At 60.0% G+C, this 14,271-nt stretch overlaps 1 protein-coding gene across 1 annotated transcript in view; it reads left to right on the top strand.

Annotated features, from left to right (window-relative positions):
* Positions 1 to 6,616: 6,616 nt before the first annotated feature.
* Positions 6,617 to 14,271, top strand: part of NKAIN1 (sodium/potassium transporting ATPase interacting 1) — a 32,646-nt gene continuing 24,991 nt past the window's right edge. Inside the window, exon 1 of the mRNA XM_064398349.1 lies at positions 6,617 to 7,071. Coding sequence (XP_064254419.1) covers positions 7,018 to 7,071 — 54 coding nt within the window. The 5' untranslated portion in view covers positions 6,617 to 7,017. The remainder of the gene's footprint in view (positions 7,072 to 14,271) is intronic.

The following is a 14,271-nucleotide window of genomic DNA, read 5'->3' as shown; positions in this document are numbered from 1 at the left end:
GCTGCTGTGGCAATTCCAGCCCAGCCCCTCCCCACCCTGCCAGGAACAATTCCCAATTCCCAAGATGCCATCCATGGCTGCCCTCTGGCAGTGGCAGCCATTGCCTGTGTCCTGTCCCTCCATCCTTGTCCCCAGTCCCTCTCCCAAATCCAGGAATGGTTTTCCAGGTCCTGACAGCTGCCCCCATCCCCCTCCCGTGGTTCCCCTGACCCCAGGGGGAATGGCAGGCAGGATCCCATGGGAATGGCTGCTGCAGCCCCGGGGCTGTCCCTGGAGTTGTCCCTGCTCCCCTGGGGTGTCCCATGGCCCCTGCCCTCAGTGGATGAGTGACAGCAGCCCTCAGGGAGGTGCTGGTCAGGCCCGGGCAGATCCATCTCCAGATCCCGATGGATGAGCAGCTCCAGGCAGACAAAGCCCTCCCTGGAGAGGGGCAGGCAGGGCTGGAGCCACAGGAGGGTTATTTTATTTACTTTTTAAATATTTTAATTAATTTTATTTATTGTTATTTTAGTATTTATTTTATTATTTCTTTATTATTTATTTATTTTATTATTTTAGGGTTTTTTTACTGCCAGGAGGGACCCTGGGCACTCCTCGTGCCCAAGGCTGAGCCCCTTCCTCTGCCCCTGGCTGGGGAGGGCCTGCCCCACATATTTAAGGTTTAATTAGAGCCTGTTATAATCCCAAGAATTTATGGGTTTATTTGGATCTACACCCAAGTGCCAGAGGAGAGGGACCCTTGGGGCTGATCAGTGACATCAATCCTGAGCCTTACCGAGTCCTGCTTCTTTAAAGAACCAAAAAAGGGTTTTCTTCCTAATTCCCAGCCCAGGAATCTGCAGGGAACTGAGGGAGGGGCATCACTGCTCCCCTGCTCCCAGTTCTGGGCAGTCCTGGGGCTCCTGCTGCCGGGCAGTGGGATCCACACCCCACCCTGGGGTACCCGGCTGTCACCCTGGTGTCACCCCCTGTGCCTGGCACCCCCCATGGCCTGGGCACGAGGGACACAGAGCCGTGACCCAGATCGGGAAATGATCCGGATTATGGGGAAATAAATCCCTGGGGCCAGGGAGCAGAGGGGGAGAGCTAGACCTGGATGGACAGAGCCCGGCCTGGATGGACAGAGCCCGGCCTGGATGGACAGAGCCCGGCCGGGATGGACTGAGCCTGGCCTGGATGGACAGAGCCCGGCCTGGATGGACAGAGCCAGGGCTGGATGGACAGAGCCCGACCTGGATGGACAGAGCCCGGCCTGGATGGACAGAGCCAGGGCTGGATGGACAGAGCCCGACCTGGATGGACAGAGCCCGGCCGGGATGGACTGAGCCCGGCCTGGATGGACAGAGCCCGGCCTGGATGGACAGAGCCAGGGCTGGATGGACAGAGCCCGACCTGGATGGACAGAGCCCGGCCTGGATGGACAGAGCAGACCTGGATGGACAGAGCCCGACCTGGATGGACAGAGCCAGGGCTGGATGGACAGAGCCTGACCTGGATGGACAGAGCCAGGGCTGGATGGACAGAGCCAGGGCTGGATGGACAGAGCCCGGCCTGGATGGACAGAGCCTGACCTGGATGGACAGAGCCCGGCCTGGATGGACAGAGCCTGACCTGGATGGACAGAGCCAGGGCTGGATGGACAGAGCCCGGCCTGGATGGACAGAGCCAGGGCTGGATGGACAGAGCCCAGCCGGGATGGACAGAGCCCGGCCTGGATGGACAGAGCAGACCTGGATGGACAGAGCAGACCTGGATGGACAGAGCCCAGCCGGGATGGACAGAGCCCGGCCTGGATGGACAGAGCCCGGCCTGGATGGACAGAGCCAGGGCTGGGCAGCTCCGTGGGCACTCCCTGCCCATGCCCAGCTGCCCCTGGCACACTGCCCCCAGCAGTGAGCATCCAGCCCAGGTCACTGTGACATTCTCCAGTGCCAAGGAATTAAATAATCATTTATAATAAGGAAATAAGCCTTTGTTCCTGGTGGGCAGTGGGGAGGGACACACAGGTGGGGCAGCTCAAGGTTTCACAGCTCATTGCAGTCAGGGCTGGACAGTGCCCACCCCTTGGACCATGTGTCCATGTCCCAGCCCCTGGGAGGGAGGGAAATTGGTCTGGGGGAAGCTGGAACCCACCCTGGAGGACTGGAACCCACCATGGAGGGCTGGAACCCACTTTGGAGGGTTGGCACCAACCACCCCAGAGGTGCCAGGGCCAGCATAGCCACCACCACCCCTTGGGGACAGGACAATGCCCTGTGCTGGGCAGCAGAGAATCCAGAGGGATTTGGGGCCAGTCCCCCTCATTCCTGCTGCTTCCCAGCTGCACCCAGAGGCATTTGGGGCCAGTTTCCCCCATTTCCACTGCTTCTCAACAGCATCCAGGGGGATTTGGGGCCAGTCCCCCTGTTCCCACTGGTTCCAGGGCAGCCCAGGCTCTCCTGGCTCCCATCCCACAGCGGATCCAAGCCAGCCCTGGGCCATGGCAGCAGCAAAGCATTCAAGCTTCATCTGAGCGCAGAGAAAATTGTTTCCTTAAACAGGTTTATTCCTCGGAGGGAGGTATTTGCTTGAGAGATTTCCACTGGAAATTAAATCTTTCCTGGGATCCGGATAAACAGTTCCACGGAGCTGGGCTGCCGGGGGGACTGATCCCCAGCCTCAGTGGGGACTGGGGGGCTGGGAGTGACCCTGAGGTGGCCCTGGGCCGTGTCCCCATCCCTGTCCCCGTCCCCATCCCGGTCCTTGACTCTTTGGCAATGCCAGCACCCCCAAGAGATCCCGGGGGAGATGGAGGCAGCACCCAGAGCTCCAGGGGTGCACGGGGATGGATCCAGCACCCCGCTCGGGGGTCAGTGGGGACCTCCTGGGACATCCCGGGACATCCTGGCCCCGCCCCCTCTCAGTCCCTGCCTGTCCTTCCTGCAGCTTTTCCCTTCCTTTCCCCACCTTTTCCCACTGCTGCTCCCTAATGAATTCAGAGAGTTCCAACGATGATTTCTGAGAGAATGGAAAACAATTATTTGCTCTGGTGGGGAATAGATGCTGTTTAGTCTGCATTTAATGGAAAGCTAATTAAATTACATGAGCAAGTGAATAGAAATTTTTTGTTAATTATGGATTTTGCGAGCTACAAAGGCGAAGTGATGATGATGGAGCCTGTGATGTGCTGCCCTTCTCCCCAGCACAGAGATAAGATGACAACAGAGAAGGAATGGTGGGAGCTCACTTTAACTCATCCATCAATTCTCCAACAGCCGCCTGAGCCCGATCCATTACCTGGGATCCACAGAGCTGATGGTGACTGGCAGCTGGGGGCTAATTATCTTCAAACTGGGGAAAGGTTGGTTAAATAAATGTGTGTTTCTTCTGGAGGTGGCTGGGGAAGTCACAGACTCACGGAATCCCAGAGGGGTTTGGTTGTAGGGATGTAAAGTTTATCCCACTTCACCCCTGCCACTATCCCTGGGTGCTCCAAGCCCTGGGGCTGGGCTGGACCTGAGCCCAGGGTTGGGGCAGCCCTGATCCTGGGCCTGGGACATCCCTGGAGTCAGGCCTGGAGCAGCCGTGAGCCCAGGGATGGAATATCCTTGACCAGGGCCAGGATGTCCCTGACCCCAGGGCTGGAGCATCCTTGACCCCACAACCACGGCCTCTACGACCCCAGGGATGGAGCATCCCTTACCCCAGGGCCTCTCTGACCCCAGGGATGGAGAATTTCTGATCCCGTGTCTGGGACATCCCTGGATCCGGGTCTGGAGCATCCCTGACCCCAGGACTGAGGCATTTATTACTCCAGGGATGGAACATTCCTGGCCTGACCTGGAACATCCCAGGAGTCAGGGCTGGAGCAATGTGACCCCAGGACTTGGACATCCTTGATCCCAAACCTGGGACATCCCTGGCATCCATGGCTGGAGTGTCCCTGTCCCCAGGGATGGAGTGTCCTTGACCCCACAGCCATGGCCTCTATGACCCCAGGGATGGAGAATTCCTGATCCCGTGTCCGGGACATCCCTGGATCCAGGGCTGGAGCACCCCTGACCCCAGGCCTGGGGCATTTCTGACCCTGGGGATGGACCATCCCTCGCCCCGGGGCTGGAGCACTCCTGACCCCAAGCTGGGGTGTCCTTTACCCCAGGGCTGGGCCATCCCTGGACCCAAAGCTGGAGAATCCCTGGGATTGAGATGTCCCTGTGCCCAGGCTGCTCCAGTCCTGCCCAAACAGATAAAAAACTGGCTTTGGTGTAAAAATATCAGTCTAGTGAAAAAACCTGATTTCTGTGTGCTCTGTTTATACCCCTGGCAGGGAGAGCTCTCTCTGGCATAAAGATACAGATGGTTTTTGACTTCAGACACTCGGGTTTAGTGGAAAGAGAGGATTTTGTGTACCTGGGGAAGAGATCCCATCTGGCTGCTCCTGCCCTGGGGAGGCAGAGCTCAGCTGGGTCAGATCCAGCCCCTGCCACAGCCAGGTGGCCATGGGGGACGGGGGACAGGGGACATCCCTGTCACCCCACCATGGCATGTCAGGTGGCAGAGAAATGGAGTCTCAGCCTTGATGGGGGCATTCCTCTCCCTTCTCCATCCCACAGGAGATTTGGGATGAGGTTCTGACCCCTCCAGGGGTGTTGGGGAAACTGAGGCACAACAGGGCTTGGTGGGAGCACAGCTGGGGATCAAAGCACGGAGCCTGATGGCTCCCTCCCATTTCCCATCCCCACAATTAATTACACAGCCCCTTTTTGGATTTCCTCCTGGTATTTTCTCTGTAATTTTGGCCATTGGGGTTTTTTCTTGCACACAAACCCCGGGATGGGGGTGTGGAGTGGCAGGTTCTGAGCAGAGCAAAGCACAAAGCCCTGGGCTCATTTCCCACCCTCTCCCGGATGAAGTTGTCTCCCCTCCTTCCAGGGAAGCTCCATGACAGGGTTTATTGACCTTTTTTTAATCTAAAATTGATTCTTTGCAAAACTCCACCTGCTTGGGAGCCAGGCAGGATCTCAACGCCATTGGATGGGAATTTATGATTTTCCATCGGAGCATTTTGCCTTTCCCTGGTGTTTTTGGGGGCTGCAGGAGGGCTGAGCTGGGCAGATTTGCGTGGCCATGGCCAAGGAGATGCTGTGGGGTGCTTTGGTCCTTATCATTTCTGACCTGTGAGATGATCCCAACCCCTCTGCTCCAAATTTCGGCTGTGTTTAATGCCAGAGGAGCCCAAAAGCTGAATCCTGGAGTTGTGGCTGTACCAGGATAACCCTCCCAAGCCTGGGACAGAACGGGATGAAGGTGATGGGATGAAAACCTCTCCCAGGTGAAAACCTGGGGATCCTGGAGCCAGGAGAGCTGGGAGGGATGGCCCAGCCCACAGTGGGGGTGTCCCAGCTCCACAGCTGGGATCCTGGGCAGTCTGCAGGGAGGTGTGGGAATACTCAGGGCTGGTGGAGGTCACTCAGCCGGGCCAGGGTGGAATAAACCACTAAACCACGTCTGAGTCTGCTCCTGCTCCCAGGAGCCCGGTTCAGAGCATCCCTCGAGGAACCTGCTGCATCTTTGCACTGAATGCACAAAAGCCAAGCGTTTCCTGCAAAGCCCCGTCCTTCAGCCTCCCCAAAGGCTCCCGGGAGCACGGAACAGCCCCGGGGGGAAGAGAAATCCCCATCGTGGAGGATGAAGGAGAAGCTCCAGGTGTGGGAGGTGCTGCAGGCTGGTCCCAGCAGCGCACAGGGATGAGCCCTGGCAAGCTCGGATGGGCTTGGACCACACACACAAATTCAGCTTCATCCCTCGGATGCCGTGTGGATGCTCTGACACCTAAGGCTGTGTGGGGCGGGTTTAGGAGATGCTTCCTTCTGAACATCGGCGCTGAGGATTAAGAAATCATGGAAATTAAAAGCAGCAAACTGTTTCCAAGTGCTTCTGCCAGGCGGCATTTGAGCCAGAGGTTTCTAAAGCGCTGGGAAAGCAGCATCCCGGTGATTACTCGCGCTCTGCGATGTCCCTGAAGGTGTGCTGTGAAAACAGAACAAAGGCGAGCGGGTGGGTAGCGGTGCGGGGCCGTGTCAGTCCTGTCTGCACCCACCTCCCTGCCCAGGCACTCTACCCCGGCCGGCCCTCGCTCCTGGCCGCAGCCGCGTGTGCCGAGCGGGGCTCTGCGGAGCGGGGCTCTGCGGGGGGATGTGGGGCGCTCCCGCCGGGCTCGGCCATCTGTCATCCCCGCAAGCCCAGCTGCTGCGCTGGCATGGCCACCCCAGGGGAGGTGGCGGGGTCCCTGTGCTGCGGGTCCAGGCGCCGCCCAAGGGCCGCACGGCCGGGGGATGCGGGGGGGATACGGGGGGGATAAGGAGGGAGCCTCTCGCAGCCCTTCCCCAGGGTCTCACCCCGCCGCACCTGGCTCCGGAGGCGAAAAAAGAATAATAACAAAAATCTGCGATTTAAAAGACAAACGCTGATGATTAAGGATAAGGATAAGGCCAGGCGGGAGCCGCGCTGCGGCGGAGGGGCCGCGCTGCCCGCAACCCCGAAGGCCGCCAAGGGCTCGGCGCGGCGCGGCGTGCCCGCCCGCCCCCCGCCCCGCCCGGCCGCGCCGCCCACCGCGCCCCGCCGGCTGCCGCGTCCCGCCTTGTTCCGGCCGCGCAGCCCGGCCCCGCCCGCGCCCCCCTCCCGCCCGCCCGGGGCGCGGAGCGCGGCTGTGCGGGAGACAATAGCGGAGCGGACGGCTCCGCGCCGGGCCGGGCCGGGCATGGGCGGCCAGGGCTGCGCGGCCCCGCGGCCCCCGCGCCGCCCGAGCGGGCTGTAGCGGGGCGGGGGGCGGAGAGAGAAGGGGGCGATGCCCCACGCCGAGCCCAGCCCGCCGCTGTGCTGAGCCGGCGGGGCTGGCCGGAGGCTGGAGAGCGGGACATGGTGCTGGAGCCCCCTGTGACGCTCCCCGGGTGGCCAAGGGGCGGCTGGTGAGGAGCTGGAGAGCGGCGGCGGAGCGAGGCCACGGTGAGGGAGCCCCGAGGATCCGGCTGGGGAGCCATGGGGAGATGCAACGGGCGATGCACGCTGGTGGGATTCTGCTGCCTGCAGCTGGTAAGGCTCATCGGCATGCCGGGGGTGCTTTGTGCGAGATGCTGCCTGTCACCGCTCCCCACGCCGCCTCGGCGGTGACCTTGTGTTGGGACCAGCTCGAGGATGCCTCACCATCATCCAAAAAAAACCCAGAGCAAAGAAAAAATGCTGATCTAAAAGACAGGCAGTGCCACCCTCATCTCCTGCCTCAAGCCAGCGCTGGCCGGGGAGGTGGATGGGGATCCCTTCCTTGCACTGTCAGTGCCCGAGGTTGCGTCTCCAGCAGGTGTGAGCTTTGTTCCCAACTGCAATCTCTTCCCTCCGAGTTCACTCCCGCCCGCGGTTTCCTATTCTGGTGACTCCACGGATGCGTCTCGGGGTGCTGGTCCCCTGAGCCGGGGCGAGAAGGAAACTTGGAGCCGCTGGCAGCACTTTGGAAACTCTGCTGCTCCTGAGCGGGACCCACCTGCCCGCGGTGGGGGGCACGGGCTGTGGCGGCAAGGAGAAAGGAGAGGGTTGATTTTCACGGGATTGTAGGGTTTCATTTGTAGGGTTTCGTGAGAATTCGGTGCCGCGCTTGCCGCCGCCCGCGAATCAATCTTCATCAGGCTCTGCCCGAGGAGCCGGCGAAGGCAGCGCGGGGGGGATCCGGGGGGTTTCTGCTCAAACCAGCGGCGGCGAGGTTGCGATTAATTATCCCGGCAGGGTGGTGCGTTAATGGAGAATCAGCAGCCTCCAACTTGCCCCCGCGGCCGTGCCGGGCTCGTCTCGGCGAGGAGAGCAGGGAGGGACTGCTGAAATCTGTGGGGTCAGCTCGTGGTGTCCCCGGGGACGGGGGGTGATGGATGGATGAACGCGGCGATGGAAACGGGCTCCGGAGCCCTCTGGAGATGATGGTGGCATCCTGCTGACAGGCACTTTCTTCCCGGCTCTTGCTCATTCTTCATCCTCCAGAAGCAGCGGGTGGGGAGGAGTCCCCGCTTGTGGATGGGGGGTACACGAGGTGTTCGGGGGGGATGGGGAAGCTTTGAAGCCGGTGCTCAGCCCTGGGCAGCCCAGTGGGGTCATCCCCAGGCTGGAGTCCCCCATTCCCAGCAGGAATGGCCTCCGTGTCCCCAGCTGTCCCCTGGCTTTAGGCTGCGAAGTCTCGCTCGGCGTTTCACTCACCTGATCCAGGATAAATCCAGCGGGGCTTTTCCAGGTGTGCAGGAGTTTCCTGGCTTTTGGTCATATTCCTTTTCACCACTCAGCTCCCAGGCAGGTTTGGTGGTGATTATTCCCCAAGATCTCCCAAATCCGAGAGGTTTTAATCTGTTGATTTCAGGGGAAGGGTGGATAGGTGTGAGCTGCTGGGCTGGGAGGGCAGCTCGTGCTCACACCTGGAGGAACTTTGTGCTGCTAGCTGGGGTCAGGCTGTCCCTTCCACCTTCCCCCTGTGTGTCCTGGTGCTGTTGGCAGCCCCAAAGGCTCCAATCCTTTCCCTTCCCACTCCAGGCTCACCCTGAACCAGCTCATCCTTTGGGATGCTCTCCAAAGCTCCTTCCTGGTTTTGGAGGCAGCAGCTTCCACCCTACCATGGGGAGATGCCCCCAACCCTCAGCTCCTCACCCCGGGGTGAAGGGTCTGGGTACCCACTCACAGTCCTGTGCTGAGCCAGCCCCAGGAGACTGGAGGTGGCAGTGCCACCCAGGCGTCCCCTGGGGTGACCAAGGCCACCCTGAGGTGACACGACACCTGGACCAGGCAGAGCTGAGGTTTGAGATGGAGCCTCGGGGCGCGGGGATGATCCCTGACCCCATCCCTGCTCCCCTCCTCTGTTCCACCCCTGACATGGGATGGCATGGCAGGCTCATGTGCCCCCCCAGCTGCTGCTGGCACCTGTCCTGGGCCCTCTGCTCTGTGGCTGGGGACAGCTGTGCCCCCAGAGTGCCCAGTCACAGGGGCCGGGTCACACTGCTGTGTGTGGGGCTGCCCAGGGAGGGCACAGCTCAGCTGAGCCCCCCAGGCCAGCCTGGGCCCTGGTGTCCCTTGAACAGCAGCGTGGTGACATCCTGAGGTGATGCCACCATTTCTGGCTGGTCCTCCCCACCCAGCCCAGGCACCTTCCCATGGCTCCCAGTGTGCCACTGTCCTCTCCTGGGCACCTTCCCATGGCTCCCAGTGTGCCACTGTCCCCTCCTGGGCACCTTCCATGGCTCCCAGTGTGCCACTGTCCCCTCCTGGGCACCTTCCCATGGCTCCCTGTGTGCCACTGTCCCCTCCTGGGCACCTTCCCATGGCTCCCTGTGTGCCACTGTCCCCTCGTGGGCACCTTTCACACCCCAGCTGGTTTCCCAGTGTTCATGACCTGCTCTCTCTGGTCCCAGGGATGCTCTGGATGCCCCCAGGTGCAGCTGGCACCACTGGGCACAAGGTCCCTGATGCAGAGGGGCCCTGCCCGCTCCAGCCCACACCTGAACCAGTTTGGGAAGCTGCTTTTTGGGCCGTGACACCACAGGAGCTGCTTTGGAGCATTCAGACATCCCCAAGCTCCTTCACCCTGGCGAGGCCGTGCTGCGAGTGCTGGCTGACCCCAGTCCTGGGGACACGCAGCACGTGCCAGATTTTGCCTCCATTTATGGCTTTTCCCTGAAAAAATCCTCTTGCCAAATCCCCACCCTGGCAGTGCCCGCCTCGGGAGGGGCCACCAGCAGATATTCATGATAATGAGGTGGGATGAAACCAAAACTCTGGGGTTTTGCTGGTTCTCCCACTAGCTGGGAGACACCAACCCCTCTGTACCCCCCTGTTGTGGGATTCACCCTCTCTTACGGGAAATGGGAATGCTGAGGGGCTGGATGGGGCACTGAGCTGGCACTGCCCTGCTCGGGCATGGGGGAGCCACAGCGTTTGTCCCTCTGCAGCCTGGAGGTGCGGGGACAGCTGTGCTGCTGCCGGGGCTGGAACAGCCCTGGTGACAGGATACGGGACATCGGGACATTGGGATAGCAGGATAGCGGGACATTGGGACATCGGGATATCAGGATATTGGGACATGGGGATAGCAGGATATCGGGACATTGGGACATTGGGATATCAGGATATTGGAACATTGGGACATCAGGATAGCGGGATATTGGGATATTGGGATAGCAGGGTATCAGGATATCGGGACATCAGCATATTGGAACATTGGGATATTGGGATATCGGGACATTGGGATATCAGGATACTAGAATAGCAAGATATTGGGATATCGGGACATCAGGATGTTGGGACATTGGGATATCAGGATACTGGAATAGCAAGATATTGGGATATTGGGACATCAGGATATTGGGATATCGGGGCATTGGGATACTGGGACACTGGGACATGCACTGCTGGCAGCTGTCGGGCCGGATCTGTCCAGCTGCTGTCACATGTCCCTTGGCCACCCTGCTCTGTGCCCCCGGCCGCGCTCAGGCGCTGGTGCAGGATGGATTTCCTCGAGCTGGCTCCTTCTCCATCCCGGACTGGCGATGCCACTGCCCCCTCCGTGCTGGATGGGGACAGGGACGCTCCGTGCCCCACCTCCGCCTGGCAGAGCCGGCAGCCGCTTTCAACCGGGCTCTCGTTTCCTCCTTTGTTTCTCTCCTTCTCCTTTAATTGGCTGGAAAAGCAGAGCTGGGTTGGCACCTCCCGCCTGCCGGAGCCTGCCAGGGGTGCGGTGCGGGGCCGTGCGGTGACACGCGGTGACATGCGGTGACATGCCATGCCATGCAGTGCCACGGCAGAGCGGCGCTGGCATCCCCGGTCCCTGCGGGGCTGGGGCGCAGGAGAGGGGCCGCGGGTCCATCCCACCTTCTCCCCGAGCCGCGGGGCTCGGCAGGCACCGGGAGCCGCTGGGATGTGACCCCCGGCTCCAAGGCTGGAGAAGGATCAGGAGTTCGGCTTAACGAGGGATGCGTGAAGGGAGAGGATGATCCTTCATCCCCAGCGCTGGGTGTCATCCCTGTGCGACAGCGGGTCCCTCTGCCCGCCGGGGGCTCCGCGCCCCTCCCGTGCCTCCTTCCTGCTCTGATTTCCCTGGTTCGGTCACCGCCGGTGGGAACCACCCTCCTCCCGCAGCCGCCGGCATCTTTTGTCCTCGGCGGGCTCGGGGCGCTCGGCGCGGGGATGGCCCCGGCACCGCGGGGCTGGGGCTGCCCCGGCCGCACCCCCCGCCCGGGAGGGGGGAAAGGAGCCCGGCCTGAACTCGGCATGGAGGTTTTCAATTACACAATTAAATGCACAATTAGGTGTAATTACCAGCGCTCAGAAGGTGCGACTGTTCATAATGGGCTTGTAATCTACTGCCGCCACTGTTTGTACTGCTCCGCTCCGCTCCCTAATGATTATGGAAAGCTTTCCCATTTGCATGGTTGCCATGGAAATGGGGGGCTGGCGGGAGCGCGGGGATGGCGAGGGGAGCCCCTCGTTCCCCACATCCCCTCTCGGTGGGGCGGGGGTGATGGGGGCGCTGATACCCGCGGCTCTGCGGGGTCACGGGGGCCAGCACCGAGCCACGAGGATCTTCCAGGGATCCAGAGCCGGCCCCAAGGTGGGAAATGCGTTTTAAAAGCCTGACAAACCCCACCCAGCGCGTCCCCTGGCCGGGTGAGCGCTCCGGGAGCCCCGCGGGGACCGAGGCTGTGGGTGGCCATCAGCCAGCCCAGACCTCCGTGTGGGTGAGCATCCTCCGGCACCTCACATTCCAGGCTGCGCTGGAAAGGTTTATTGACGTGTGTTTGGGAAGGCAGAGCCTCACAGCTCGCAATTAAAACCGCGATTAAAGTGCCGTACGTCTAAATTTGCAGGACCAGCTAATGTGCACCCAAGAGGATTAACGAGGCCGCCTGAAGAACTCCCTAAATCATTCATGGTGGTTTTTAACAGAGCTGGGAGCGAGGGGGGCTGGAAAATAAATGTCTCAGAGGGCTGGGTTGTAGAGAAAATAAAGAGGATGAGGCTGAAACCAGCCTGGCCCGACAGTGGAACTGTCAGAGCCCGGGAAGGAGAGGTTGATGTGAGCAGAAAAGCCTAAAGCAGACGGGCTCATGGAGAGCTGGGAAATGTGTCTTGCCCAGCCAAACCTGGCTCTTGTTTCTTCTTGAGCTCCCAGCTGTGGCTGCTGGAAGGGGCTGAGCTGCCCCAGCAATGGTCTGGATGCTGATAAGGAATTTGATTTAATCCCAGGTGGTTTCTGTTAGGAAAAAAATTAGCGCTATGAAAAATCAATGGTGCTCATTTCAGGACTAGGCAGAAAGAAGAGAAGGAATGAAATCAGCATTGGAGAAAAGGTGTGGGATGAGGGGATGGTGGTGAGCAGAGCCTGGCACGGGAGAGTGCCCCTGGCGGTGCATCCTGGGCAGCCCATGGGGCAGGGGCGTGTCCCATCCCAAAATCCATTGCCAAACCGTCGGGAGGGGGCTGGGAAGAGGCACCCCAGGATGGGAGATGTGGCCAAACAGCCTCTGGAGAGGCTCAGGGTCTGTGCCTGCTCTGAGGGAAGATCACAGAACCTGAATGGTCTGGATGGAAAAGGGCACTGGGGTACCCAGTGCCACCCCTGCCATGGCAGGGACACCTCCCACTGTCCCAGCTGCTCCCAGCCCCAATGTCCAGCCTGGCCTTGGGCACTGCCAGGGATCCAGGGGCAGCCACAGCTGCTCTGGCAATTCCAGCCCAGCCCCTCCCCACCCTGCCAGGCAACAATTCCCAATTCCCAAGATCCCACCTGAATCTATCCTCATTTAGTTTAAAACCATCCCCCCTTGAAGATTCCCAGAATTCCCAGAATTCCCAGAATCACTGGGTTGGAAGAGACGTTCAAGCTCATCGAGTCCAACCCAGCCCCAACACCTCAACTCAACCCTGGCACCCAGTACCACATCCAGGCTTTGTTAAACACACCCAGGGATGGGGACTGCACCACCTCCCGGGCAGAACATTCCAGAACTTTATCACTCTTTCTGTGAAAAACTTTTTCCTAATATCCAGCCAAGATGCAGAGGTGGAAGAGGTTCCCAGTCCCAACAGCCGTTAATGCAGGAGAAATGAGGCAAAGCAAGTGGATTTTGGGGAGAAAAGGGTTTTTTTCAGCCCTGAAGGTGATTAACCATGGGCAGAAATGAACTCTGGGTGTGTTGGCCTTTCCCTGCTGCCTTTGGCCAGCGCTTGCCCCAGGCTTGGGCCGTGTTTGGAAGGGCCACAGGGACATCCCCACACAGTGGCAGCATTTGGGGGTGCTGAGCACCCCGGGTTGTTATTCCAGCTGAGAGGTTGTGTTTGTTTGGGAATTCACTGCTGGAGGATCCAGGAGCACCTCATGAACTCCTCATGGTGTTTTTTATTCATGAAATGCTCTCGCTGCCCGAGGCTCTGATGGCTCTGATGCCTTGGGAAGGCTGCCCCAGAACAGAGACTGGATGGAGTTAAAGAATAAAGCAGGGATTTATTAAAAGGATCTCCTCCATGGATCCACCTTGGGTGGCACAAGAGCCCAGCCAGGGCTGCACCCAGGATGAACCAAAATGGTCCCAAAATGCACGAGCGCTCCCGGGGTCTCTCCCTGGGATCAGCTCTGCTCCATGTGCACATTGCAGTTCATTGTCCCATTCCAGCCCCAGCCCCTGCAGTCCCATCCTGCTTGTTTTTCTCTCTCCAGCCCACGTTGTTTGTGCTCTTGGGCTGAGATTTGGATCATTTGTCCTTGGTGCCCAGCTAGAGCAGGAATTGTTTTGTCTCCCTGCTTTGTGCAGAGAGCTCACCATCCCATAATGTGAAGCCCAGACCCACACACTAAAGCAGAATCTGAAAAAGATAAAATTTAAACCTGAGGCACCAGCTCCCACCACTTTTTCCTTCTGCAGAGGTGCTCTTGGCTCCTCTCTGCTCAGTTCCTCCAGAGAGAAGCCCCAGGGAAGCCCTGGAAGAGGGTTTGGGGCTCAACCAGTCCAAAACTCACTGAAGAGGAATTCAGTTCCCAAGGGAACATCCACATCCCCCTCTGGGACACAGACCTGGCTCCGAGCTCCCAGCCCTGCCCCACAAAGCTGCCCAGGGCCGGGCTGGGCATTGGGGGATGCTGGGGGCGGGTACCAGGACATCCTCGCAGCCCCGTGCCCGATCCCAGGGCTGGGAAGGGCTCTGACTCCCGGTGCACATCAGGGCAGGGACAGGATCCTGCTGGCAGTGCCTCCCCCCCTGGGCCAGGAGCCC

The sequence above is a fragment of the Passer domesticus genome, chromosome 24, assembly GCF_036417665.1.
Source record: "Passer domesticus isolate bPasDom1 chromosome 24, bPasDom1.hap1, whole genome shotgun sequence".
In the NCBI taxonomy this organism is placed as follows: domain Eukaryota; kingdom Metazoa; phylum Chordata; class Aves; order Passeriformes; family Passeridae; genus Passer; species Passer domesticus.
The sequence above is the reverse complement of the archived record's forward strand: the minus strand, read 5'-3'. Positions and strand labels throughout refer to the sequence as shown.